The 27752-nt window shown below is 35.7% G+C and overlaps 2 protein-coding genes and 1 long non-coding RNA gene across 4 annotated transcripts; all 3 read right to left on the bottom strand.

Annotated features, from left to right (window-relative positions):
- Nucleotides 1-323: 323 nt before the first annotated feature.
- Nucleotides 324-11452, bottom strand: LOC132096087 (G protein-activated inward rectifier potassium channel 3-like). 2 transcript variants are annotated; one of them, XM_059501226.1, is made up of 8 exons: nucleotides 11048-11452; nucleotides 7289-7686; nucleotides 6811-7024; nucleotides 5498-5699; nucleotides 2590-2782; nucleotides 2137-2334; nucleotides 1919-2049; nucleotides 324-815 (listed from the first exon to the last, which is right to left on the bottom strand). In XM_059501226.1, exons 2-8 carry the CDS (start codon nucleotides 7581-7583, stop codon nucleotides 540-542), a joined length of 1509 nt encoding a protein of 502 aa, XP_059357209.1. In that variant the 5' UTR covers nucleotides 7584-7686; nucleotides 11048-11452; the 3' UTR covers nucleotides 324-539. The 2 variants fall into 2 exon arrangements, with proteins under 2 accessions (XP_059357209.1, XP_059357210.1); XM_059501227.1 differs by lacking the exons at nucleotides 7289-7686; nucleotides 11048-11452 and adding an exon at nucleotides 7105-7266.
- Nucleotides 11453-13567: 2115 nt separating this feature from the next.
- On the bottom strand, nucleotides 13568-15638 carry LOC132095731 (uncharacterized). Its single transcript, XR_009422489.1, has 3 exons — nucleotides 15382-15638; nucleotides 14580-14685; nucleotides 13568-13653 (listed from the first exon to the last, which is right to left on the bottom strand). It is a non-coding gene; the product is annotated as an uncharacterized LOC132095731 (long non-coding RNA).
- A 2210-nt stretch (nucleotides 15639-17848) lies between these two features.
- On the bottom strand, nucleotides 17849-26836 carry LOC132096086 (ubiquitin-conjugating enzyme E2 R2-like). Its single transcript, XM_059501225.1, has 5 exons — nucleotides 26113-26836; nucleotides 22905-22991; nucleotides 21106-21203; nucleotides 20143-20277; nucleotides 17849-19593 (listed from the first exon to the last, which is right to left on the bottom strand). Exons 1-5 carry the CDS (start codon nucleotides 26296-26298, stop codon nucleotides 19380-19382), a joined length of 720 nt encoding a protein of 239 aa, XP_059357208.1. The 5' UTR covers nucleotides 26299-26836; the 3' UTR covers nucleotides 17849-19379.
- Nucleotides 26837-27752: the final 916 nt, after the last annotated feature.

Raw genomic sequence — 27752 nt, 5'->3', positions numbered from 1 at the left:
CGACACAAAAGAAGATATTTTGAAGAGCTGCTGGTAGCCATTGACTTCCGTAGTAGGAAAACTATGGAAGTCAATAGGAAACAGAAAGACTTTTACCCACATTCTTCAAAATATCTTCTTTTCTGTTCAGCATAAGGTTTGGAACAACATGAGGGTGAGTAAATTATGACGTCAAGTTTCTTTTTTTGGTGAACTATCCCTTTAAAGCAACACCGCATGTGTCCTTCACAGGTTTTATTTCAGTTAGGATGACGTCTAAGTAGACGGCTGACAGTGGGTTTGAAATATAGCTACTGTGTGAACTCGAAGGCAGTGTTGTGGTGAAACATCAAAAGTTAAGATTCAATCTGACCGAAAAAGGAGACGCTAGGATTTCCCCATTGGGGAAAAAGTATTCTATGCTAGGCTTTATCCACTATATATTTAAGAATCTAACTCGAAGACGGTGGCTTAAGGATCGCTGAACAATCCAAAGTTTTAACATCAACTGTGGACTCCTTCGAATATTTTCCGTACCTTTTTTACATTCTTGCATCCTTTTAAGCCTCAGACTCTGATTGGTCAGTGGTCACACTGCCATTCTGTTCTCCAACAACTGATTGGTCCTGGGTATTTGTAACTCCACCCACAGTAAATGTTGGCCTGTCTCCCTCCCTGACAGATTCTGAATCCGTGGACTTCCCGGTTTGCTCAGTCAGATTAGGCCCCTCCCATTTATCTTCATCAAGCCGACTGGAAATCGACCAATAGAGATGAGCGTCTAAACGGGCGGTAGCCAATGCCAGCTCTCTCGCAGAACAGGAGGGCGTGTTCACCTTTAAAAGATCATTTAAAAGAACAACTTTAGGTAGTGTATTTAAAGCATTTATCTTATTCCTCATTCTGTGAATGATAGCTAACACATAAATCCTGCTCAATTTGACTGCATCTGTCCTTTTACATACATTTAAGAATTAAGTACATTTACACGCATATATATAAAAAATGTATTAATAAATACAATTTTAAAATATAAATATTAATTTAAAGAGTAAAAAAAATAGTATTTTTAAATATTTAGAAATATAAATATTGACTAATTCTCACAATATTATTATTTTTTTTATTATATAAATATCTATATAAATACTAACTACATGTAACAACAGTATTTCTTTAAATACATTAAAATGGTTTATTAATGAAATCTAATAATATCTAATTATTGAAAACTATTTTATAAATATTAACTAATGATCACAATATTATTTATTGACTTACTTATTTATTCATTCATTCATTTAAATGGTTTATTGTAGATTTATACAAAAATACTATTTGGCCAAAGGATAGAAAGTGAGAATGTGATTGCACAAGTAGTTTGATTTCTTCCGGTGATGTGCACTTATGACTCTTTTTTTTATTTTATTGATTACGCACATAAAAACCCATGAACAAAGAGAGAAATCTCTGTTTTTGCTCTATAATAATGTGCAGGTCAGCCTTGCACAGACAGATGATTATTACAGAGATTCTGAAGCTAATACGGCGGTATCAACATATGTTAATTTTGCAAGGGATTTAGGGGAAAACTATATGAGAGATGATGCAAACTGCAAAATAAATCCCAGATATGGTGAGACAGCTACTACCCAAACAACAAAATGCATGCAAATAAAGATTAGCATTATTTCACTCAAAAAAAAATAGTTCATAGCCATAGATAGTTTTTTTTTTTCAGTTTTATAATGAAGAGAGCTTTTTATATAATCTAAAGAACCCTCTCCACTATAAAGAACAATTTGTGGAACGTAAAAGTTCTGTGAATGTTAAAGGTTCTTCATTGGAGCCATAGATGCCAATAAAGAATGCCATTTTTAAAAGTGTTCTGCAGAACCTCAAATTGATTGATTAGAAATTCACATTGTACACCATATACCTCAAATGTGTGGTGAAAAGCCCCATAATCCACGTCAAAAAATCCCTCGGCCAGTGACATCATGGGACTGAACCTGTGACCCCACAACACCTCTTCAGCCAGGTAAGAGCTCCGCGCCTGACAGGTCATTCCTGTAGATCAAAATATATCCGTTGATTATTAAACACAAATCAATACAACACATTTCGCATGATAAACCTGAGTATTAGTTTACTTACCTGTAGCTTCTACCATCCCCTCCAGGATGACCACAATCTCAAAGTCCTCTTTTTCCAGCTGACCTTGTGACATGTCCCAGAACGGAGAGCGGACATCGATCTCGTGAGAGATCACCAACGGAGACACCAGGAAGAGACGATCGTCCCCTGTCTCGAAGCCCACACTGATATCCGTCTGATCCAGTGGAATAAACTCACCTAAATAGAAAGACAACAAAACAAACGGTTCTGATACGAGATCGTGTCTTTGTATGATATAACCAGCAGGTGGCACCACTTCATCAGTAACTAGGTGTGTGTGTGTGTGTGTGTGTGTGTGTGTGTGTGTGTGTGTGTGTGTGTGTGTGTGTGTGTGTGTGTGTGTGTGTGTGTGTGTGTGTGTGTGTGTGTGTGTGTGTGTGTGTGATGCTGATGTTGCTGATGAGTCTGTGAGGCTGCTGAACGTTGTCTTACCCTCCTGGGTCTGTTTGGATTTGATAAGTTTGGCTCTCATGTTGGCGCCCACGATGTGGGAGGATCTCAAGTCCCCGACGCGAAACATCAAACAGAGCTTGTCATCCCGCAATGAGATGACAGCATTACGAGAGAACACCAGTGTCTCGGCTCGCTTATTCGGCTGGGAGATCTTCACAAACATGCAACCAACCTAGTGAGAGAAGGAGAGAAAGAAACTATGTGATTTGTACTTTTTCTGAGTGCTGCTCAGAGGTGTTGTTTACATACTATATATATATATTTTTTTTTTTTTTTTTCAAATAAAACAAAGATTATTGGAGTATTTTTTTTCTTTCATTTCCATTCCATTCTTTACCATTTCTTTGTAACTATTTGTGAAATTTACTACCAAATCTGAGTGGATTTTTTTCTCTATAATTATTTCCAGTCTGTTTATTCTTATTGCAGATTAGCAGGTTTTATTAAAATTTTTGTTAAAGTTTTAGTAAGGTGCTCTTGCCATTTTTCTATTTCTGTTTAGCCTTAAAGGGATTGTTCACCCAAAATGAAAATGTGATGTTTATCTGCTTACCCCCTGGGCATCCAAGATGTACGTGACTTTGTTTCTTCGTAGAACACAAACCAATAGTTTTAACACAAACCATTGCAGTCTATCAGTCTTATAATGGAAGTGGTTGGGAATCACAGCAAAAACATACAAAAAAAAAAAGAAAATACATAAAACCAACTTAAACCCTGCGGCTCGTGACGATACATGTGTAAAGACACAAAACGATTGGTCTGTGCAGGAAACTGAACAGTATTTATATAATTTTTTTTTTTACCTCTAATTCACACAATGTCCTAACTGTTAGAACTCTCCTGAGCGCGATCTCAGCAGCAGGCGCGTGAGGATGCTTTCTTCTTCTTGCTTGCTTTATGGAGGATCACAGACTTATAAGTGCATTACCACCAACTATCTCTCAAATGGACCATTGACACTCCTAATTGAGATTATAGATTAGAGTAATACACTTATGAGTCTGCGATCCTCCATAAAGCAAGAAGAAGAAGACACCTTATGCGCCTACTGCTGAGAACACGCACAACAGGGCACGCTCAGGAGAGCCATCAGTTCAGACATTGCATGAATCAGCGGTAAAAAAGGGCTATAAATACTGTTCAGTTTCTTGCACAGACCAATTGTTTTGTGTCTTTACAGATCAATGTATCATCACGAGCCACAGGGTTTCATTTGATTTTGTTTGTGTATGTTTTTTTATTTTAATTTAATTTTTATTGTATGTTTTAGCTGTGATTCCCATCCATTTACATTACCACTTACAAGACTTAACAGACTGCAACAGTTTGAGTTAAATATATTTGTTTGTGGCATCAATTTCAGCAAATGACGTTTTGTCATGCAAGTTTGGATCTATACAGTTTTTTGACCATCTAATATTTTCCAGAGAATTCTGTTATTAATCTTTACCTAAAATAAAGTTAATTTAAAATAAATAAATAAAATACTATAAAATAAAGTCTATCTGATTTATTAAGAAAAAGCATTAAATATGTAAATTTGGATGGTCAAAAGCAACTAAATCTATAGGATTCAACAGCACAACAAACCTCATGATTTGAGGACAACTAGGAATGATATGTAAAAGTTTATAAAGTTTACTATACTAAATAAAGATTAATACTTAATTCAAATCTCTAACCCCAAATATGAACAATAGTACTAGTGATACTACTAACACTAATTAAAAAAGAAAGTGAGACATATGGGGAAAATTAATTTAATCAGTTAATCTGGGTTTAGAAAAGCAGATACTAGAGGAAGTGTCATTTAGAGTGTGTGTGTGTTGTGCTGAAGTTTGTGTGTGTGTGTGTGTGTGTGCATGTGTGAAACGCAGATCCTGGGGGCAACATTTAAACCAGGACACAGAGATATAAATGAACTCATCATAACCATAAAAATACATCAAAATAGGCCAGAAAAGAGATTGCTAAGGGGGCTGAATTTGGTAAAAGTAACAGAATTAGAAAATGAGAAAAGGAAAGACATAGAAACAGAAGGAAAGGGTACACACATCTGTGCTCCAAAACACATGACTCATTTGCTCTTGGTTATGGAAGATATAACTCCGTAGAGCACAGATCAACAAACCAAAGCCACATGCAATGAAAAAAACACTGCTTTTCCAGACCGCATCATACATGGGAATAATGCAGCGCTTTCTGCAAAAAGTGTGCAAATCATCAAGATCAGGAGGTGAACTAAATATTTTATGTGCTTTAAATTTATATTTATTTAACAACCCTTTTACAAAAATCTGAGACATGCACCCATCTGTGTGATTTTGTTATTTTCTAAAATAATACAGAATACAGGTCAAATAAACAAAATTATTTAATAAAAAAAAAAAATCAAAATAACAGTGTTTCAAAATTAAGGTAAAAAAAAACATAATTATGTATAAACAGTACACACACATAGGGACTAGACTGTTTTACCAAATATAAACTAATGTCATAAAAATAATATATATATATATATATATATATATATATATATATATATATATATACTGTATAAATAATAAATAATTACACACACACACACACATGTATATAAATATATAAATGACACTTTCTACACTTTCTAATTTCAAATTTTTATTACAAATATTTCCTAAAAACTATTTGTAATAAATAATGTTAAGTATTGATATTAATAATATTAAATAATACTAATATTAATCATATACATGTAACTTAATATTATTATTTATTTTTCATTTATTTGATTATTTTTTCTTTTATGGCTGGGCTTGATTAATGGAGTCAACATTTCTTTTTAAAAAGCAATTGGATGCCAGAGTGTGTCATATTTTTGTGTTTGGCATGTGTTTGATCTTACCATGAATGCATTGACCATAGATCCCAGTATGGCTTGTAGCAGGAGTAACATGGTGCCCACTGGACACTGGTCAGTGATGACACGGTGACCGTAGCCAATGGTTGTCTCCGTTTCAATGGAGAAAAGAAACGCAGAGATGAATCCATTAACATTATTCACACATGGAGTCCACGTCTCGTCCTCCAAATGATCCAGGTCACCCCTGCCATAAGACAGAGGAAGGGAGCAAGATCATCCAACAGCAACAGAGATGTTTAGTTTGTGAAAACGTGTCCTTGCCTTTTTAAATCACAGTCTCCTTCAGTAAATTGGCTCTTGCATCTTACAGCGCAAAGAGGAGCGCTTGTTCTCAAGTGTCCACCCACACAGATGAATTGTGTTCATATCTAGCATGGACAAAAATAACAGAGTGTGGACGACACGAATGAACTGCAACAATGAGCACAAACCTTGATTGAGAAGAATTCCTCAGAGAAGTAGTGATTTCTTTTTCTTTTCTTTTTTTGCCAATATCAAAAACTATTATGATTTGTTTTGTTTTTTGATACCTGTTAAAGTATTAACATACACTGAAATTAAAACTAAATTTTACTCAGAAATGTATAGTGATGTTTTTTAATACAAAGAAACGGCAAGTAACATTTATTTAGATGACATTTTGAAATAGAAATGTTAGAATTTTTATATATATATATATATATATATATACACACACACACACACACACACACACACACACACACACACACACACACACACCACAAAACCACTCATAGGGGGTCAATTAAATTTTTTTGAAATTAAAATTTATACTTCATATGAAAGCTGAATAAATACGATTTCGGACAACATTTGGCTGAGATACATCTTTTTGGAAATTCTGGAATCCATGGGTGCAAAAAATCTAAATATTGAGAAAATCACCTTTAAGTTGTCCAAATTAAGTTCTTAGCAATGCAAATTACACACAGTAGAAAACTTACACAATATATTCATGGAACATGATCTTTACCTAATATCCTATTGATTTTTGGCATAAATGATCATTCAATGCATTGTTGGCTATTGCTACAAATATATTAATTACCTACAGTTTTACATGCTTCAAAACATTCTTGTAAAATAATTTATGCAAGTTTTATACATACATATATTATTTTTTTATTATTATTGTATAGTTACCAATTGTCACAAATACATTCCACATTTTTATTTTCTGTGAAAATTTTTTTGATTTTGCATTCAAAAATAGAATTTTATGATTTAAAAGGTTAAAAGACATAAAACTGTGTGTTTGTGTATGTTATTCATACCTGCAGTATGCAATGAGGTACCATATTGCTCCAAAGAAGAGCCAGGTGACTGCATACGCCAGGACAAAGACCAGCAGAGAGCAGCGCCAGTTCAGATCCACCAGAGTGGTGAAGATATCCGTCAGGTAGCGGTACGTCTTGCGCATGTTACCGTGCTGCACATTACAGCGGCCGTTCTTCTCCACGTAGCGCTGCCTCTTACGCCTGCTGCGCCCTGGAGAGAAACACAGAAAAATTAGAGCCAGTAAAAAAAGCACACAAAAAGTAGGCAAGCACCGTCACAGAGCAGCTTACCACAAGCCATCCCAAAATACTGACAAGAAGTAAAACTGAGTGAGACACATCCAAAAATGAAGAAACGGCTAAATTGATATGCAGAAGAAAAGTGACATTGTGTTCCTGTAGAAGTATTAGAGTAGGTCAGTCTGTTTCAATACAGCCACCGACTCCTACATCATCTAAAGTAATTGAGTCTTACCCCATCCAAACTTGCCCCTCTCTTGCCCCACCCCTTGAAGTTTCTTCCTGTGCTGATTGGCTTGCGCCTCCCTCGCAGCCATCTTGGCCTGGAAGGACATGTTGTTACTGGTCGATGGCTGTGTGGGCAGGGCTGTCTCTGTGGTTACGATGTGTCCCAGCTCCTCAAATGTGTTCTGTAAATTGGTGGGCGGAGCATCCTTTGGGTCCTCCTCCACACGCTCCTCCCCTTTCTCTGGAACTGGGAGGGACAGGGATTCGGGGCACGAGGAGAAGCCAGTGTTGTCCAGTGCCATTGTGTGTGTGTGTGTAAGTAATAAGTGAATTTGTGTGTGGTAACAATGATTCTCAGAGCCTTATTCTCAGTCGCAGAGTTTCATTTGTGCCTTTGCTTGATTCCTGCAAAAAGACACAGATAGACACTGAGAGAGACACAGGTAGGCACTGATAAAATTGAAAAAGACCTAATTGACAAGTTTTACCAATGGGCTGAAAGTTTTATAACATTCTCTAATGACATTCTTAGAATATCAAAGTAATTTGCATCCACCAAAAATTGCTGTATTTCACTGCTGGTTATTGCTAAGCATTCATTTTAACCTTGCCTTTCGTTCACTGCCCCCGTTATGCATTAAGCATCCAATTACCTGCCTGAAATTAACTGAAGTAGATTATATTGATGACTTCATGCAATTCAACCTTCAAAAAAAAAAAAAAATTCCATATCAAACAAGCAGCTGATGAAGGTGGTTTCAATACACAGTCAAACATCTGATGAGCTATCAGAGGGGCTCTTAGAAAAACACACAAACCCAAAGAGCAGACTGATATATGGACGTCTAACCTGACTTGAATTAACCTCCGGGTTCAGCAGCTAAACACATTTTCAGAAGAAAGTGAAAAGGCAGCTAAAGGATTTAGTCTCACTTAATTCACAGCTCTGATGCCCACATATACACAAATGTTCCCAGAAATGGGCAACCGTCCACATACTAAACATACAGGTCTGAGTTTCTCAAAAATATGGTAAGCCTAAGCAGAAACCATTGCCACCATCTCTAAAATATACTTAGGCTTACAATACTTTTAAGAACGCAGAGTGGTACAATTAAAGGATTGTTTGAGGTTCTAAAGAAGTGAAGATCCAAGTCAAAGATGCTGCATGTTTGCTACAGACAATAATTGTGATTTGTTTCATGGTGTTTACTGTAACGTACTTACAATGGAGGTCTATGGGACAAAACATATTAATTTTTTCATAAAAATGTGTGCTGTGTGAGCTATAAAGTTTCTAAATCGTGCTGTGGGATTACTAATCAAGGCTGATTCGGGTAGGTGGATTTTTTTTTCTATGCTATATTTTCAATGCAGAATTCACTGCCTTGAAAAGTCATGACAGGAGACAAGTAGATGTAATGTTGAAAACACAATGGTAGTAAGGGATCTTAACCTTGACCTTTAAAAACCCCTCCCATCTACTAAGATAACTAAAACTATTATTTTAAATGGTCAACATACCACAAAGTAAAATATTATTAAAAAAAAAAACTTTAATTTTAAACTTAAATTTTTTAATTAAATTGAACACTGAAAATCTTAAAATAAAACAAACAATTCAAAATATTAATAAAAACATATTAGTATCTCAGGGATACTAAAAAAATTGACCAAAGTAAGCTATGTTATAATAGATAATTAAAATATAATACCATAAACCATAAAAACAAACATTGTTACTTAAAATAAAATAGACATTAACCAAAATAATATACAAACACACAATTAGTTTCCAACTAGTTTCCAAGTCAACATTTTTTAAATTTCATTTAGTTTAACTTGATGTAATAATAATAAAAAAACTAAATCTGAAATTATTAATAATTAAAAAAATGAATATTGAATTAAAAAAAATTAAATAAAAAAAGCTATGCAGGCATGTTAAAAATAATGAAAATGACAAAAATACTCCACACAAAACACTATTTAACTATAAAAATAAAAACAAAGCAGAAATTGGTGAGTTTAAGCCTCCTGACCATTGCAACTGTCTCAAACAAGGCCATCAGTGCCTTTTCGTGTTCGGGAAACCTGTCTGAAAACAGTTCTTTTCACAATGCCTCATACTGCTCCAGAAATCACACAATCAACTTTAACTTACAAGCCGAAACATTCTATAAACAACACAAAATGCACAACAACAAAAAAGTCTATCCTCTCAGAAAGAAAAACAAAGCCAGTCACAGTTCCCTGTGTCATAGAAAAAAACAACAACAACAACAACAACAACAACAACAACAAAAAATCTGTGTGATCTGTGCTAAAAACCGTCTTCTTGCTTTCATTGCACATATATCCAATATATCTAAAATCACATATCACATCACCATTGATCTCATCTATAATGGCATATTTCACTGCTACATCATCTCTACAGTATGGTAACATCTGTCAGACCGAGTCTGATCCTGTTTGCAGTGTTTACACATGCAGGGTGTTAGGGGGCGAAGTCCGGCGAGACAATATATTTAGCTACAATAGTCTGGCTGTAGTAATCACACCCACTCGAAGATTGATCATGATCTGCCTTCTTGGTCTGGGCCACATTTAGACTTGTGAATCTTTCATGAATTTGAGAGGATCTGTGTGGAGACGTGCTGATGTGTTCAACACAAAATACTGGATATCTCGGACTGCCATAGGGCACACAATCACACACACACACACACACACACACACACACACACACACACACACACACACACACACACACACACACACACACACACACACACACACACACACACACACACACACACACAAAGAAATCAATCCTACTTAAATTAGACTGAATGGAGCAGGTAGCACAGAGCACAGATGGAAAATGGGCTGCACTGTGGACAAACCTGCTGGGTGTGTCTATATTACACACAATAAACAGTAATATAGTACTCTTTGTACTTAGTACCTAGTACTCGTTTGATATACCATGCTAGGCCTACATAATTAATACTGCAAAGTAAAATGTGAAAGTAAAATCAAGAAAAGGTGTGTGTATATCCATGTATTTGTGTTTGTCTCTGTTTTTCGTTTGTGTGGGTGGTTTGTTCACAGTCCTGTGATGGAAAGTGGGATTATCATGTTTTCCAATTTTGGTCTTTTGGGAGAAAAGAGTGTCAGATGTGACACAAAGCTGCAATTACACACACACACACACACACAACCAGTGGTCTTTGTTTGTCAGGATCACTGTCTGCTGTTTACATGAATATTACAGCCTTACTGTAATATGAACTATATTCAGACCTGTGTATAACCTGCATATCAAACATTTTAACTTTTTCTTCATTTTTAAAAAATATGCACACCATAAAAACACTGTTTTTGGATCATTATTAAATAATTTTAAATCTTAATAAATGTAGCATGTAAAATACTTATGCTTAAAATACTTTTAGTTTTAATTTAAATACTGTATTATATGCTTAAAATACATTTTTTATAAACATTTATAATAACAATTTTATGCAATTAATTCTTTAAAAGTTTTCCATTTATGTATTACTGTTATTCTCCTTTTTGTTAGCCTACGTTTCATTTTTCAGTTCCAATCAGTATTTACTTGGAAGCAATCATGCAATCACATAAAGCAAGAAGCCAAAAGGGGAAATAACCATATAATGCATGCACATTTACTGATGTATAACTAATAACGTGATCAGCAAATAATCATCAGCCAGTGTATGTAGTAGCGTACAAATACCTGCCACTGAGGCGTTCTCCAGCGCGTTAACATCAACGTTTTAAACACTTCAGATCTTCAACAGTCCTGAGGGTTTGTTACTCCAAATCTCCCATGTTGGGCTTTTCGATCAGACTCATACCGGCGATGATGATGCTGATGATGATGATGCTGATGATGATGTTGGTGATGTTGGTCTACAGCGGCTGGGAACAGCGAAGCATCATCACTTCAGCATCATTTCACCTCCGGGAAACAAAATATAGCCAGCCAGTCCAATCAGAGCAAAAGGGAACTCTTTCCACCGCGGAGAGTCTCCTGATAAAAATGGAGGCGATCTGACTGTCAGGATGGATGAGAGATTGGAGAGCGAACCTAAGCGGCGTCGGCGTGATTGACCGACTCTGCGCAGGTGTTCCTCTGCGCGCGCGCTGTGTGTGTCGAAGAGAGAGGGAGACACAGAAGGGCAGAAAGGGTAGAGAACTGGGCAATTAGAGGTGGAATGGAGAAGGGGGAGAGGGGAGGAGAAGGGGGGATGGGGATGAGGTCAGTGTCTCAAAAATATCTCTCAAAACATGAGCCACCATAATGATGTACTTAAAATATACTGCATAAATACATTTCATATATATTTTTCTTTCAAATTATTTTAATTCAACCAAATTTGTGACTACATATTTTATTAATAAATATATAACAGTAAAATGATGCAGTAAAATAATATTATGAAATATAATATTCCAATGTTATGAGGAAAATAATAGAAGAGAAAAATGTAAATCACCTTCTTAAGAAATGATACTGCAATTGTCATTTAAAACTTGAGGCATGATATATTTTTGTATGTTAATAAATAACTACTTGTTAGTTAAAATGGGCTTTAGGGATGCAATTTGATTAGGTTTAATCCGGTAGATTAATTAGCAAGCAATAGTGTTTAATGATGAAATGGCAATTTATTTGCTAGACGGAGATCATTGCAGCAGCCTATTGTGTGTTGTGTGTGTATATATATATATATATATATATATATATATATATATATATATATATATATACTTAGTGATTTAGCAGAGGCTTTCATCCAAAGCGACTTACAAATGAGGAGAATGGAAGCAATCAAGACCAAAAAACAGCAATAATATGTAAGTAATAATATGTATGCTGATACCTATGACAAGTGTTGGTTAGTCTAATGCAGTATATGTAGCAAGGTTTTTATATAATAAATAAAAAGAACACAAGTAGACAGAATAGAAAAATTATAGAGAATGACAGTGTTAGAGGATACTTTTTTTCCTTCAAACATATATAAAAAATTATAAAAAAATATATATCTTTAATTAAAAATATATAATGTACATTAGCAATGTATTAGCAAATAAACACACAGTATAAGGAATATATAATGCCCTCTGCTGGCAAATGTGTTCCACATTCTCAACCATATTCTGAAAACTGTAAATATTAAAAAATGTAAAAAACAAAACAAAAAAAACAATTCTATTGTAATATATAGTACCCTTAATCAGGGTTGCATTTGTCTCCTGAGAGCTTAATTTAATGGGGAAGCATCTTATAAATGCAAATTTGGCTGAGCTAAATCTTTTAATCTTTCAATGATAGCCATACAGTCTGTTTAACAATCAAACCAGTTGACACAAACTGAGACTAGAGCCTCTGTGAGTGGTAACATCATTTGTGAGCTTGTCATAGGAAAGTCCAGAGGGATGTAGGACAAGTAAAAATACTTTTTATAAATATATATATGTCAGTAGCAGTTAGGAATAGTCTTCTATCTCACCCCTAGAAAAAAATGTCCTTGTAAAGATATCGTTAGCATTTCTATATCCAGTAAAAGAAGCTGACAGAAGACACAAGATGTTAATTGATGGATTTTTTTTTTCCAAACCTGTTCCAATAAACTAACTCATCTAAAACTCATCTCAAACTCACCTAAGTTTGAGTAAATTTAGATTTTATGGTAAACAACTATTCCTTTAATCTGGGTATTGCATGCATACAGAAAAACAACATACTGTGCACAGTATACATAGTACACACTAAAAATAGTAGTTTGCATTAGTAATGGTAGTATGACATTCTGAACATCCCCTCAGGAGTTTTAAATCTGGCAAGCTTTTAGATTTCATTTGCTCTTCTTTGAGCACAGTATTATCTGATTTGCAAAGTGATGTGTTTGATTACTTGAGTTTCTAATTGGTTGTTTGGAAACATCTTGATTAAATGAGTTGCGTGTTTCTTTATTCTGGTAGTGGATCATTTACGTTGATTGAGTTGTGTCCGGGTTTGATTAAGCCATATCGCTGAAAGCTAATGAGTTGCTTTCATGTTCTGCTCCTGTTTGGCCATCTGGATGCATCTGAGATGAAACAGTCACAGGCTGGGCAGGGAATGGACATCTCTAATGAGGAGAAGAACATCTTACAAAGGCTGTCCATTTAACACTGTCATATCACTTTCTTTTTTTAGTTTATTTTTGGTCTGGGGTCTGCGTGGGATGTTTTTGTGTTCAATTACCCCTTTGGTTTGATGCTGTTTGATTTCCTGCTCTTCAAGCATTGACGACAAGAGCTGTGAAGGGACTGTTTAACTCTGCCACTGACCTGGAAGAGATCATCAGATGACGAAAACACTCAAAAATACAAAATTTTTAAACATTTCACAATTCACTTTGCAAATGAAAGACATGTTGTATTACAGGTTTCTGAAGACCTCTGCTGGAAAGACTGGTTTTAAATGTGAAGATGGTGAGACCCATCTTTATGTATATCTAAAATTTTAATGTTTAAAGGAAAGATTCAGGTGAAGTACAAGTTAAAAACATAAACTTGTTTTCCTTCAATTAGGACAGGTTTGGGATTTCATTTTTGAACTACTTGATTGTAGGCCTCACTGATCTGAGCTTAGTTTTTCAGTGAAGCATTATTTGTGGGTAATTTTGGCCATGTTCACTCATAAACAGCGGTGCATTAATTCAGATCAATGAGGCTTACAATTAATCAGTTCCTAAAAGAAATACAAAACCTGCTATTCGAATAATAAACAAGATGACAAAAAGACTGAATCCAAGATTTGGTGATAATAAAAGATTTGAAAGCAATCTTTAAAATGCTGATCGTTTTTGACCTGATAACAGACAATTAGGTAAAGCACAGCACAAGGGTTAGTGATGGATTGTACGGTTTAAAACATTTTATGATTTTAATGTTTAGTGATTATATTTAAAATAGGATCTGGGCCTTTTGTAAACAGCATTTCAGATGTGAACATGGTCATTTTTTTACATTTGCAGCAGGTGCTGGACATTGGTGACAGGCTTATCATTCCCAACGAGTTAACACAGAGGAGAAGAAGACCTCAGGGAATTGGTGGAAGCAGCTGGTTGCCAGAGCAACGGCAGGACCTATATCTAGAACAGGAACCTTTTGGGCCGAATTAAAGTTTTTTTTTTTCTTATGCATGTGTGTACAGTTCTAGAACTGTTTAAGTGATTCTAAGAATATAATATTCTATTCCAGATATTACTCACTTGATAGTTTCATGTATTGAAATGCATTGCTCTGTGAGTAATTTGTTGTTGCTGTGAGTGGGTTTCAGGCCCATTCTTTCCGATCAAACCAAATAAACAGATGCCTCTGTGGCAGAGAAACAATGTAATGATGTTAAAAATTGCCCCAGATTCCACCATGACAGGCAGGATCCTGAATAAATATCTGAGCATAAATGGCTCAGTCTCAGTCTGATATAAATGGATTTCCAGTCAAGAATAACCATAGACAATTGGATATTATGCACTATGTGCATGTGGGAAATATGCATTTGCTGGCTTGGAAACATCACTCTTGAAGACCTACCATTACAATTAAAATACATTCATTACCTCACCATGGCAACAGGGCAGAAAAAATTATGTTTCTGAATATAAAAAATGATCACTTAAATAAGATTGCATCATCATCACAAGCTCTTGGATATATAAAGATGTCCAACTTTATCCACATACAGTGTATTATTGTGGTATATAGCTAATTCAAACTGCTTTATTGCTTGCATAGTCAAAGAAAGAGTGTCAAATATATTATCGCAAAGCTCTCTAATCTCGCAAACACATCATCTAGGAGCAGCAAAACTAGGGAAAAGGAGGCATAAAGACCTTTTATACATGCTACATCCCCATATCCTGGGCATTACTCCATATACATCATCTTGTATATATGGACCTTGCTGTTTTATGAGGTACATGCACAAAAACGCTCACGAAAGAAGCCAAGCTAGCAGTATTTTATAGCATCATACCTATAAATAAATATCTTGTAATGGAATTGGCTTACCATTTTATATTAGGATTGTTTATTTGTAATCGACTCCATTGGACTGTACTTCCAGATCTCTGCTGGTTGCCTTATTGATTCTCTGTAATGTAATAGACCTCTGTAATGCTCTGTCACTAAATCATACAGGATTATATGAGGCTGTGTTTTAGATATTAACAGTGATGGCCACTTGAAGAGAAGCTCTCAATGAGGATGATTGATTTATAGGTAGTACTCCACCAGAGCCTTAAAAGCCCATCTTTCAATTCGCTGAAACACAGTCCTAACCACAGGACTTTCTCCGGCAGGCGCGGGCACATCGCCAGCTCTCCCCGGGCACTGCTGCACACCCGTATTCAGACACAGGCTAGCTCTGTGCTCACTGAGAGAATCCCTATCAGACACAGAGAGACGCTCTTTGTGTCTTAATGGAGGAAAGATCTGTTAGCGCAAGGCCAGTGTGTGTGCATGGAGTCTTCACAGCTGTCACCAGAACACAAATCAAATGAATAGAGAGACTTTTAGAGAGGCGCTGAAGCTGAGCTGGCAGACTTTTTGTTTTTACCTCGAAGCGGCTTAAAGTTTTTGCTGATTGTAGAAGTGCATTTAGATGAATAGTGTAAAGAGAATGAAGTCATTCCATGTCAGTCAAAATGCATTTTGTTGTTGTTAAATGACTTAAGTAACCTGTAGGCCTACAATTTTACTACATTTATACTACCTTAATTTATTTGATCTAAAATACATTAAAAACAGTAATACTGTGAGATATTATTACAATTAAACTGTTTTCTATTTGAATATATTTTCAATTTATTCCAGTGATGCAAAGTTGAATTTTCAGCATCATTACTCCAGCCTTCAGAGTCACATGATCCTTCAGAAATCATTCTAATCTGCTGATTTGCTGCTCAATAAACATTTCTTGTTTTTATTTGCTATTAATATCAATGTTGAAAACAGTTGTGCTGCTTTATATTTGAGTGGAAACCTTAAAAAAAAATAAAAAAATAAATTGGGATTCTTAAACAAAGCTCAAAAGAACAGTGTTGATTTAAAATAGTAATCTTTTGTAAAATTATAAATGCCTTTACTGTGATCATTTTAATAAATCCTTGCTCAATAAATCCCTCATCCCAAACTTGTAAAGCAATACTCACCCTAATGTCACTCCAAACCAGTAGCCTATGACCTTTGTTCTGTGAAACACAAAAGAAGTTACATATAAAGATGTACTTAGGGTTAAAAAAAAGCTTCTGAAGATCAAACAATTGCATTTAATATACATTTAAACTATAACATGTTACATTTACTTGCAAATAACATGCAATTAAGTGTTTGAAAACATTACTTAAGTACATTATTTCCATAATATTTACCCTTTTTAAAAGTATGCTTATGTATATTTGTTTTTTCACAAGGGTGGCCCTTTAAAATACAGACCCATAATGCATGTTTATGATGTTATGAACGATTTACGGTCTAAATATAAACTGAATCAAGCCTATTCTTAAATTAAAGGCTGTTTTGTATTTTGCATCATCCCTGGATAAAGCAGGCCAGCCATCACTTAAATTTTTGGGTGGACTGTCCCTTTAAGTAATTATTCACCATAATGTACCAATATTAGAAACATGTCTTCTTTTTCATTCTTACAGTGTTGGAGCCATTTAAATCCATCAGTTGTGTCTCCAGACACTCTCATGCAGATTACAGTGAACCTGGGCTCTGTAAACTGTATCAGTGCTGTAACTGCATCTCACTGGTGCCCCTCATCTCTGCGTGTTCAGTGTGTAGCCTGCAAGCTCAGATTTTCTGAATTAGCCTTGAGCAGTGTTTCCAGGCAAACCCTGAATGTCAGTCGGAGGGTTGTCATGGCAACATAGTCAGGCCAACTGCACTCTGGAATGCCTGGAGCTCCTGAACACTTCAGCTGTGCTGAACATGTAACCAATGTCATATTCAGCTGTGCACTGAAATCAAACTCTCTCGTGTCCACACTCCTTGAAAAAATGACACCTCCAACAGGAAAGATAAATAACAAATGAGATCTCTGTACAATCTCAACTGATTCCCTGACAGCAAAGAGATTAATTAGTAAGCAAAAGGAGACTTTGTTTTGAGATAAAGAACCCATTAAGCTTAAATGTCTTCTCTAGAGATTTCTAGATCCATGTCTTGCACTGTACTCAGATTTGCCAAGATAATGAAGTCAGTGAAGGGGGGAAAAGGTGAGAATTTCAAAATGAAATTCTTCTTTCTTGTCTATTTTAATTATTGAATAGAAAGCCCTGAGAACATTCATGGAAAATATATATTTTTGTAAGACCGACTACATTTTGTTTGATCGTAAAGATTTTCTTATAAAACATTTAATGTGTAACTTAGTAATTATTTGTGGAAAAATTATTTCTGAGTGTGAATTGTTTTAAATCATACACTTTTTTCCCAGTGTAGTTAGATTTAAAGAAGAAAAAGAGAAATATTCTAATAAAGATCTTTATTCAGTTTTAAATAGGCCAACAAGCCGTAAAAATACATACAAGTCAGTAAAATGGCAAATCAGCTCCTTGTGTGCATCTCAGCCTCTTGGGATATGACTGTAAATTGTCCTCAAAACAATATGGAAAAGATGGATAGTTTGCAAGCGTGAAAAAAAAGGAGTACTTTCGTTGATGGTAGTTTTTTTCTTTTTTCAGACTGGCTGATCCTGAGAGTCAGTCTGTATGAGATCCAATTCAAATCTGAGACGGACAGCAGCTCTCACCAGCCTCCTCGATCACATCACAACATGCTGCCAATTCATGGAGCCATAATGCAAAAGAAACGGCAAAAAAAAAAAAAAAAAAAAAAACTTTCAATAGTCCAAAAGTCACCCTACATCCCAAATAAAACAACAAATGCTTCAGTGATGGAAAAAAACTCAAAAAAACACAACAGATAAGATTCACTTAGGAGGACAACACAGGAATATCAGCATTGCTTAAAAAACATTCAAATAAACTTATCTTAACAGAAAAAACAACATCCGCTCGCCAACCTACCAGATTAAGCCTGACTACATTGATTATCTGATAAGCTCCTATATCTTGGAACAAAGTAATAGAAAATTTCAATAATTTAAAGTGACACTAAGTTAAATAATGCAGATTTTTAAGCACATCGTAGAATGTAGGCCTCAGCATTGTCTTTTCAAGGTTTACATTTTTACATTATTTTAATACCAACTTATTCTTTAATTTTTTGATTTATTTTGTTTTGGGTTTCTTAAAGAGATAGTTCACCCCAAAATTTTAATTCAGTCATTTACTCAACCTCATTTGTTTAGTTATGAAGCAAGTCGGTAACCAAACTGTTCTGGTGACAACTGACTTCCATTTCTCAAAATAACTTATGCTTCAAAGAAGAAAGTCAGTCATACAGGTTTGAAACGACATGAGTGTAAGTAAATGAAAATGTTTTCATTTTTTTTGAGTGAACTATCCCTTTAATGTAATTATTACTCAAATGAAAGAGGAATTAAAACCAAAAACTCAAAGCATGCCCCCAAACTCATGTTTTATTGCTGAGCTGCTCAGATGTGCTTGAAGGCCAAAAAAGTAGCATGGGTGATCAAAGTGACCATCTCTAAAAAACCTCAAAAGATCAGTGACATAATCAGCATTATTCAGCATAAAGCCTCATTCAAAGAATCACTGCCTAGTTGAGTCACACTTCGTTTTTTTCTCTTTTTTTGTTCCTTTTTGAAGTAACTTTCACAGAGCTATCTGAAAGCACAAAGCAAAGAAATAATAAAACAGCAGATTTCAGAAAGTCCTGAAGGCCAGCAAAATTATGACACAGAGGGAAAACAACATAAAAGCTAAAAAAAAAAAAAAAAAAAAAAATTCTCTCATTTCAGTCCATTAAGGAAACAAAAATGGCCATCTGAGTGAGTGTAAATGCAGGGCGCATGCCTAAAAGTTTCCACTCTCGGGGTAATGCTGATGAAGACGAGAATGAACATGGGAATGTTGTCATGATTCCTCATTTCCGGAGTCGTCCTCGTCATAGCAACAGTCCTCACCATCCTCATCCTCCAAGTCCTCATCATCATAGTAATCGTCATATAACAGATCGGACCCCTCGTCCAGTGCAGGGGCGCGCGTGCGGACGCAATACTCCGCCAGCGTGGTGGGAACTTTCACTCCGTCCCGCTCCGCCTCGGCTTTAGTGGCCAGAACCTGTTTTCTGTAAGACACATACAATATTTGGCTTCATTCTTTCGTGCTTTCACATTTTCAGGCTAGGGTTGAATTGTAAGTAAACATGCTTTCCATATGCTTTTACTGATATTACAAGTTTGTGGTAATCAACATTATCTTTGCTCAAAATGCAGCTTTATACAGCTGAAATATTAACCATATAGCTTCCATAAGACTCATCTGTCTTAGTCACTGAGGTTTTAATAAGCCAAGGATCAGTAATAAACAACTGATGTCCTGAAGGAGGGAAAGGATGAAATCTGATGCAAGTCAAATTTTCCAGCTCTCCAACAGATGCTTGAAAACATGAATTGCAAGATTGGCAAGAGGAGATTTAACAGTCAACCACAGGAGGGCACAGATGATCCAGAAAATAAATCAAAATCTTTATAGAATGGTTTTCCATTAGCTAAAGTGTTGCTTCTCACCAGGCCTTCTGATTGAGCCATTAAAATGTAACCCAGCATTAAACAAATAAACACTTGAACTCTTAAAAGAGTCACATTCTGTAGTTTTGCACATTCATTTATGTTACCTAATGATTTCTGCATATTCCCGGTCTTTTCCTTTACTCTCTCTCCATTTGCGGTACATGACGGAGGCGTCCACGTTGGCTGGAGAAAACGTGTTGGGTTCGTTCAGTAGAGAGATGACACTCAACAGTATAGTTCTGAAACACACAGACAGATACTCATGTTATAATGCCATTAGCTTAAGCAGAAAAGTTGCTTTGTGTTGCACTTTCGTAAAGATTTGATGAGATTTCACACAAGAGGATCAGTCTCCATCTATTGCTTACAGTTACACCGGCACACTCACACCTGCAGTAGGGGTAGACACTACAGTACTTTCAGTGGCTGTCGAGATAGGTGGGCGTGGCTTCAGCAACCAGCTCCCGCCTTTTGGCCCATTTTCGATTTGTGACGCGCAGCCATGATGGCGATGGCCCGCTCCTTTTTTAAACGGTCTATGGTTCTGACATATAGGGCCATATTTTTTAAACATTTGTTTTACACTCAAAATAATAAAATATTAGAACCTACACTTGTAGGTCTTGACAGTGTAAACAGGCAACAGTCAGTCTGGGGTCAAAATATGCCTCTCTCTCCGTGTACAGCGACATGTGCTCTTCAATAACACAAATGATTAACATGAGCTTCCTGGAAGACACTAGCTCTTCCACCGAAGCACAAAGCCCAGTAAAACACGATAACACACTAACCAGAACACAGATCAGACTCGGGGGAAGAAACACACAAATACCCAGATCTCCACTGAGATGCTTTCCATAAAAGCGGGCCACAGGAAACTCATGAACACAAAACCACCCTGGTCACTCTTCCTATAACTTCTGTTATCAGGAAAACTGCTAAAGAGCTACTGACTGTGTATCCCGGAGGGGCCATTCATTTGAAAACAAACCATTTCTCTGTGGAAAGTATTCTGAACAAGCTGCAAAGTGGACTAGACTATATGTAGATAAAGGCCTGGCTGTTACCTGACGTTCTGTGTGGGGTTCCACCTCTCTGAGGGAAGCTCTCCGCTCTGTGGATCATCTACTGGAGGATGCAGAATGGAGATGCACACGTCCCCGTTCTGTGAAAACACAAAGAGATTCATCAATCACAGGAAAAACAAGTATCTGAGTGAACCTCTCGCCTCCACACCACTGCTGTGAGTACTCGAGTCAGAGCGTGACGTGTGAAAGAGAGATAAGGAAAACAAACTGAAGGACAGTCTCTGCAGAACAACAAAAAACTAGCCTGGACTCTCAAATGGGCTTGTGCATGCAATGCATATATATCAAATTTGAGGAAACACACTGGTGCATTGGGTAGGTGGTATGACTACAAACTTAAATTAAATCTCAATATAGTTGTACTTCCTGTAAATCCAACCCCTATTTTTTCATATAAATACATTAATAATATTTGTAAAAATAATCCAATAACACAAGCACCAATTAAATACCTTGTAATTAAAACATACATAATCTTACTTGATTACTGACCTTTTTTATCTTTAACTTGGTGAACTCAAACCAAAAAAACAAGATTATTCATAACAAATTGATCAGGTATTAGGATCTTAGATGAAAAACAAAATGAAAACTGCCTTGGCAATAATCTGAAATAAAATAACTGTTATACTAAAAATAACTAAATATTAAAATACTTTAAAATAGTTCAATACAAAAAAAAGAGGAAGAAAACAATATAAAAATAAAGGTTAATTCAAAACATTAATAAATCCTATAAGAGTATATTTATATTTCATATCTAAAAAAGCTTGGTATAAACACGTTCATGAGCTATGTTTAAAGACTAAAGAATACAAGCACATCTGAGAATGCACATAAGTTCAATTCAATATTAATGTGGAAAGATGTTACACTGCATGGCAACCATAAACAACATACAGTTTCACCACATTTATACAGGAGCACATGCTGGTGATGAATCAAAACAAATAAAAATAATGCACAATATGAATAAACAAAGCTGAATACACTCCAGCACACCACACACATTTCCCATGTTATACATTTTCAAAAACTACTGAAACTTAAGAGAGGAAGGCCAATTGTCATTATTCACATTTGAACTAAAACCGAATATAAAAATACGATACCAAACACAATGCGACAGATCACATTATTAATTAAAATACAATTGAACATCGGCAAATTTATATTCTTATTAAATATAAATAATGTTATTAACCCAGTGAATCTCAAATAAGAATATACCTAATAATACTAGTAATACTAGTATTTTTTTAATGTTTTTAAATTACTTCACACATCAGCATATAGTGCATGATTTCTAAAAACTATTTTATGATGGTTTTAATCTTTTTTGGACAGCAGACAGTCCACCCAGAAGTCACTACGTGTTCACTGAATGGAAAAATGCAGAAGGGAAGGCAAATAATGACAGATCTGTGCAGAGGCTTCTGTCATTGCTACGCTTCTCATTTCAAACCCACATAACATGACCTAATGGTCTTTTTTTAAGGTCACAAACAGGTGTGAACTGTGCCTGGTGATGAGACTTACAGATCTTCATCAGTTTCAGGAGTTCAAATAATTTGCTTGGTTCACCTTCCCATTTTACACAGGGCAGCTATTTATATTCAGTCATATCAAGAGTTCCTATGATGTGTTGAATTTCACATCTGTTCAGTGGCACTACCCAACATACTAAGGTTTGTGTTTGCCAGGTGCATTAACACAGGGCTTGACTGAGAAGCTACGTGCTACAGTACACAGCGTGTGAGCTGAAACAATCCTCTTACCTCATAGATGTTGGGGTGCCACATCTTGGTGAGGAATCTGAACGTGGGTGGGGAATATGGGTAATCGATCGGGAACTTGATGCGAGTCTGCAAAACAAGACGAAAACAGTGGTCAGGACCATCAAAATACACTTCAACCCATGCATGCTTGTTTATTAAGTATTATGGCTACATTGATTATGCTTTCAGCTGCCAATAAGGCTGCTTTCACACTTGTTTCTTAGTTTGGTTTGAACTAAAGGTCGATTTCAACCCCCTAACCGGCTGGTCTCTTTTCACATTGTACTTGTGTTTGTCTGCAACAGATGTAGCACAAGAGATGTGAAAACTGCAAGCTGCTTTCCAAAAGCAGTTTATTTAGGAGACGAGCAACAATCAAAAATGCGTAACGTCAAAATGATATTTTTTTTTTTTACTTTGTGAGACCTCCAAATAAACTGTGAAAAAATAACAAAAAATTGTAAAAACTTATCTGAAAAATATTTAGTTTCTATAAATGTTTAATTTTTTCTAACCACCATTATAGTACAGTTTCATAGGAATAAATCTTGTATTATGATATTTCTATAACGTTTTACACAGTTTTTCTCTAGAATTTCCCAAAGAGCCCTTAATTTCTTAAAGCAAACTGTACTGGAAATGGGAAAATGTCCTAAGACTGTATTACTCTCAACTACATTTAAAATATTTCACCTTTTTAAAAACAATTCTACAGATTCTTCCACCCTTTCAAAAAAACATTCTGGTGCTGATTGACAATCTAGCCATACACTATTTTCAAACAATCAACATCACAGTGGCGTCGGCCAGTACGGCACAGAGAGATTTCTAATATACAGCAGCTTTGGAGGATTCTGTCTCAGGGTGAGCGCAGGACAGCTTCTCTTAATAGGATTGGAGACGCATCACATTGCAGGAGAACAGTACAGATGGACTGGAGGGAAAATCTGAGAGAAAACACACAAATGGACTTCGAGCTGGAGAACCAGGAAGTGGGGCGAATCATTTTTTGGCACAAATTCAACTAGGTTAAACAGCTATTACGCAAGAGATATGCCCTCCATCTCAATTCAATACAGACCTAATTATTTTCAAATCTCGTGGCAAAACTGCCCTTGAAATATTTTAGGCAGCTAGTTAGAAGTGGACGTACTGACGCTTTCAACTATACTAATTTAATTTACTATATTAACCAGGATTAGTTACTCAGCCTATAATGTTCTTTTCAAACCTGAAAGTTCACTGTTCTGACCCATATATTAAAAAGTAAATAGGGATCGATGCTACAGAGCCCCACAAACAGACAACACCACCATAAAAAGAGTCCATATGGCTCTACAGTCACCAAAGCCGTATGATAGCTTTTGTGTAAGGAACAAATCCAAAAATCTTTATTCACTGAAATTGGTTGCTTTCAGCGTAGCACTCAAATGCCATTTGCTTATATTCAAATACACATATTTTGATCAAAAATCCAGTAATATTGTGAAATATAAAAATAAAATAAAATTAGTTAAATAAAAGTAAAATAACGGTTTTATACTTTCATATATTTTAAAAATGGAATTTATTGCTGTGATGAAAAGCTATAGTTTCATCAACATTACTCCAATTTTCAGTGTCAAATAATCCTTCAGAAATGATTCTGATTTGATCCTCAACATTATGGTACTTTATTTGGAATTAACATTTCTTATTGTTATCGTCAATGTCAAAACCATTATTCTTTTTTTTTTTTTTTTAAGATTCCTTTATGAATACAAAGTTCAAAAGAATATAATTTATATATCCCATAGACTAAATTCCATTACTGTCCCTTTTGACCTAATAAATGCATCCATGCTAAATATCAGCATTAATTTAAGAAAAAAAGTGGTTATTGTGGTTCAGCAGCATCCATCAGCACTTCTCCTTTTGTGTCCCAAGGAAGAACGTCAGTTATAGAGGTTAGAAACACATGAGGGTAGATAAATGACATAATATTCATATCTGGGTGAATTGACCTTTAAAAGGAAACACACAACTATTCCTCATAAGTCAGGCACGACTGGTTTCAGGTTCTCAGCTGACTATGAGATCTTGAAAATGTGTCAGCAGAATACTCAAGATGGCTTTAATAGTTCCTGTGAACAGACAAAGTGTGCGAATAATTTCCCCTTTTAAACAAAGAAGCAAGTCTCTGTCATGCAGATACACCCTCCACTGATTTATCCTCAAGGAGGGAACAGTTACGTTGCCTTCGGGCTTCGCCAGGCTCGAGAGTTCAGTTCTGACATTAATCAGGTTTCAGCACGAGCTCTCATCCTGACACACAAGTGAACAGTGACGCCACTGTATCTGCCAATACCCTGTATGTGTGTGTGAGTGCTCTCACTGTAAACAAAGGCAAGAAAAGTCATTGACCTACTTCAAATTACTACACAACAGTTCAGGACCTTCCTTTACAATCTAGAGAGGACCTAACACAAAGATGTGTTTAAGAGTCATTAATAATAAACCTTTCGGACTGGTGTAAAGGAACAGGTTTATCTGCTCAGGTGGAATGGGGTGAGACCTCCTTACAATCATCCTTTGTTGACATTTTTCTTTTTTTATAATCATCATAACAGTTCAAACGTGATGCCAACGACTAATACCAAATAAATGGCCCTTAATAAATTGATCGAAGGTCACGTGTATGATATTTTCAAAAATGAAATCAGTTTTGACAGATGCCGTTTTCAAAAGAATTGGAAATGATCACAAACACTAAGTGATTAATTATTATTATAATTCAATAATGAGTAAAATAATAATCACTCTAAACTTAAAGTGTAGTAACACTATGATGAGATTAAATATGAACACATTTTAATGTAATATTAATAATATTCTTCATACAAAGTCATGTAAATCATCTCACCCTCCATCCATAAGAATCACAATGAGTCAATGAGGAACAAAGAAACCAAACAAATGAGCTCCATTATCCTCAACAAAGACCCCAAAATCTCATCAAACCGACATCCGAAGGAAAACACAAGGCTTCAGATCATAATCAGACCTTAAATCAATCAAAAACCTTAATTATATCCAAATACGTGTAAAGAAAACAGACATAAAGGGATGCAGCTATCTGGAGCTGGTTCCAGTTCTAAATATAGACCTCAGCCATCTGTTCCTAAAAATAACACATATTTACCCCTTACAAATCAACCTTAGTCCTTACCTTGAAATAGCCCCCTTCATAGTGAGTATTTGGGGGTCCAAAAATCGCCACTTCCCAGTTGTAGAGATCAGCTTCGTCCACTAAAGTGATCTTGAAACCCTCCACTGGTTCCTCCTGTAGAGACTTCATCTCCAGCATTAAAGCTTTCTGTGAGCTGGCGACCTGAGCACTGCTCTGCTGGGCCATTTCTGCTTTATTTCTACCCAACTAGACTCAAAAGTGGGGTTTGTTCTTCAAAAAGTGAGGAGGCGATGAAAGCTGCTTTTCTTTCTTTGTCTAGAGTTGATAGCTTAGCGAGGAAATGACAATGTCCTCAAAAAAAGAGACTAACGTTATATTCGATCAAATAAAAAGTGTTTTTAGCTATAAAGCATTATAATAGTTTTTTTTCCGTCGTCCGTGAAAGTAAAACAGGTTGTTAGGTTGTTTATACGCAGAGTTTTGCTTGTCAGAAAAATAAAAAATCGCGCTCTGGGTTTGTTGTTTTTTTTCGTAGCTGAATGCTAGCCGTGAAAATCCACTTCGACTCAACACTAATCCTCTCTTACGGAAGGTTTTCGTTAAATAAGTAAATTCAGATGGCTGAATTTACAAAAAGAATGCCTACGCTTGAATTGTGTGCCAAGCTGATCCGTCGAGAAGCAAAAATTGGCGTGAACTAGTAAACGTGTAGGAGATTGGCGAGTTATGAGTCGATGTCGTGGATGCGTCTTTCCTCAATTCCAATGGGTCGTGGTGCATCATGGGTAATGTAGTTTTACCGGCACAGTTTACTGTCTAAGCAGACCTATAGGAACAGGCAACATTTCAGTTATTTGGCTAATACTAACCCCTCTTATAATAAGTTTAACTAAATAATAAACTGATCGTGTTATTTATTAGCCTATATTATTTATATTTTTTAAAGGCCCTGTAGGGAGAATGGGCCTCTCTGTAACACACATTAAGAGAGCATCTCTCTGACCTCTGTCCTTCTGATATGCTGTCAGTTATCTGATACAAACACGGGACAGCATGGCTTCAGGAACTCACTGAATGTTGGCAAAGGACAGTCTGTTAGTCCTTGACAATAATGTTTACAGTTAAGCTTTGACGTTAAGGACATTTTATAATAATGTAGGCCTACTTGTATTAGACTTTGGCAGTAAAGTGAAATGTGGATGGTATTTTAGGATGCTATTATTATAGGCCTATTAAAAAAAAAACAGATATATCTTTCCAGATGTATTTTTAAATCTATTTCAATAATATTTCAATAATTTAAATAAATAAATACATGTATGATACTTTAAATATGAAACCAAAATCGCCAGTAGCTGGCGGCAAGTGACAGTCAAGTGACAGAGTAATCATTAAATCATTTAATCTATTCATTCAAAGCTCTCATGAATGTGTCATCGGTATAAAAACAGGTCAACAGTGACTAACTCCATTCATTAGAAACAGGACTTTGTTCAGTAATGAAAAACCACTGATTGTTTGGCAACTGATCTGCTGTGGATTTGTTTGGGCCTATTTTCATTAGCAAAAACAAATACTGAATCTAAAATGTACCGTAATTTACTTAGTGCTGTATGAATATTTTATTTGGGATTGCACTAATATTCGAAAAACAGCACTCTTATTTGTGTGATACTGAC

This window comes from Carassius carassius, chromosome 20, assembly GCF_963082965.1.
Source record: "Carassius carassius chromosome 20, fCarCar2.1, whole genome shotgun sequence".
NCBI lineage: Eukaryota > Metazoa > Chordata > Actinopteri > Cypriniformes > Cyprinidae > Carassius > Carassius carassius.
The sequence above is the reverse complement of the archived record's forward strand: the minus strand, read 5'-3'. Positions and strand labels throughout refer to the sequence as shown.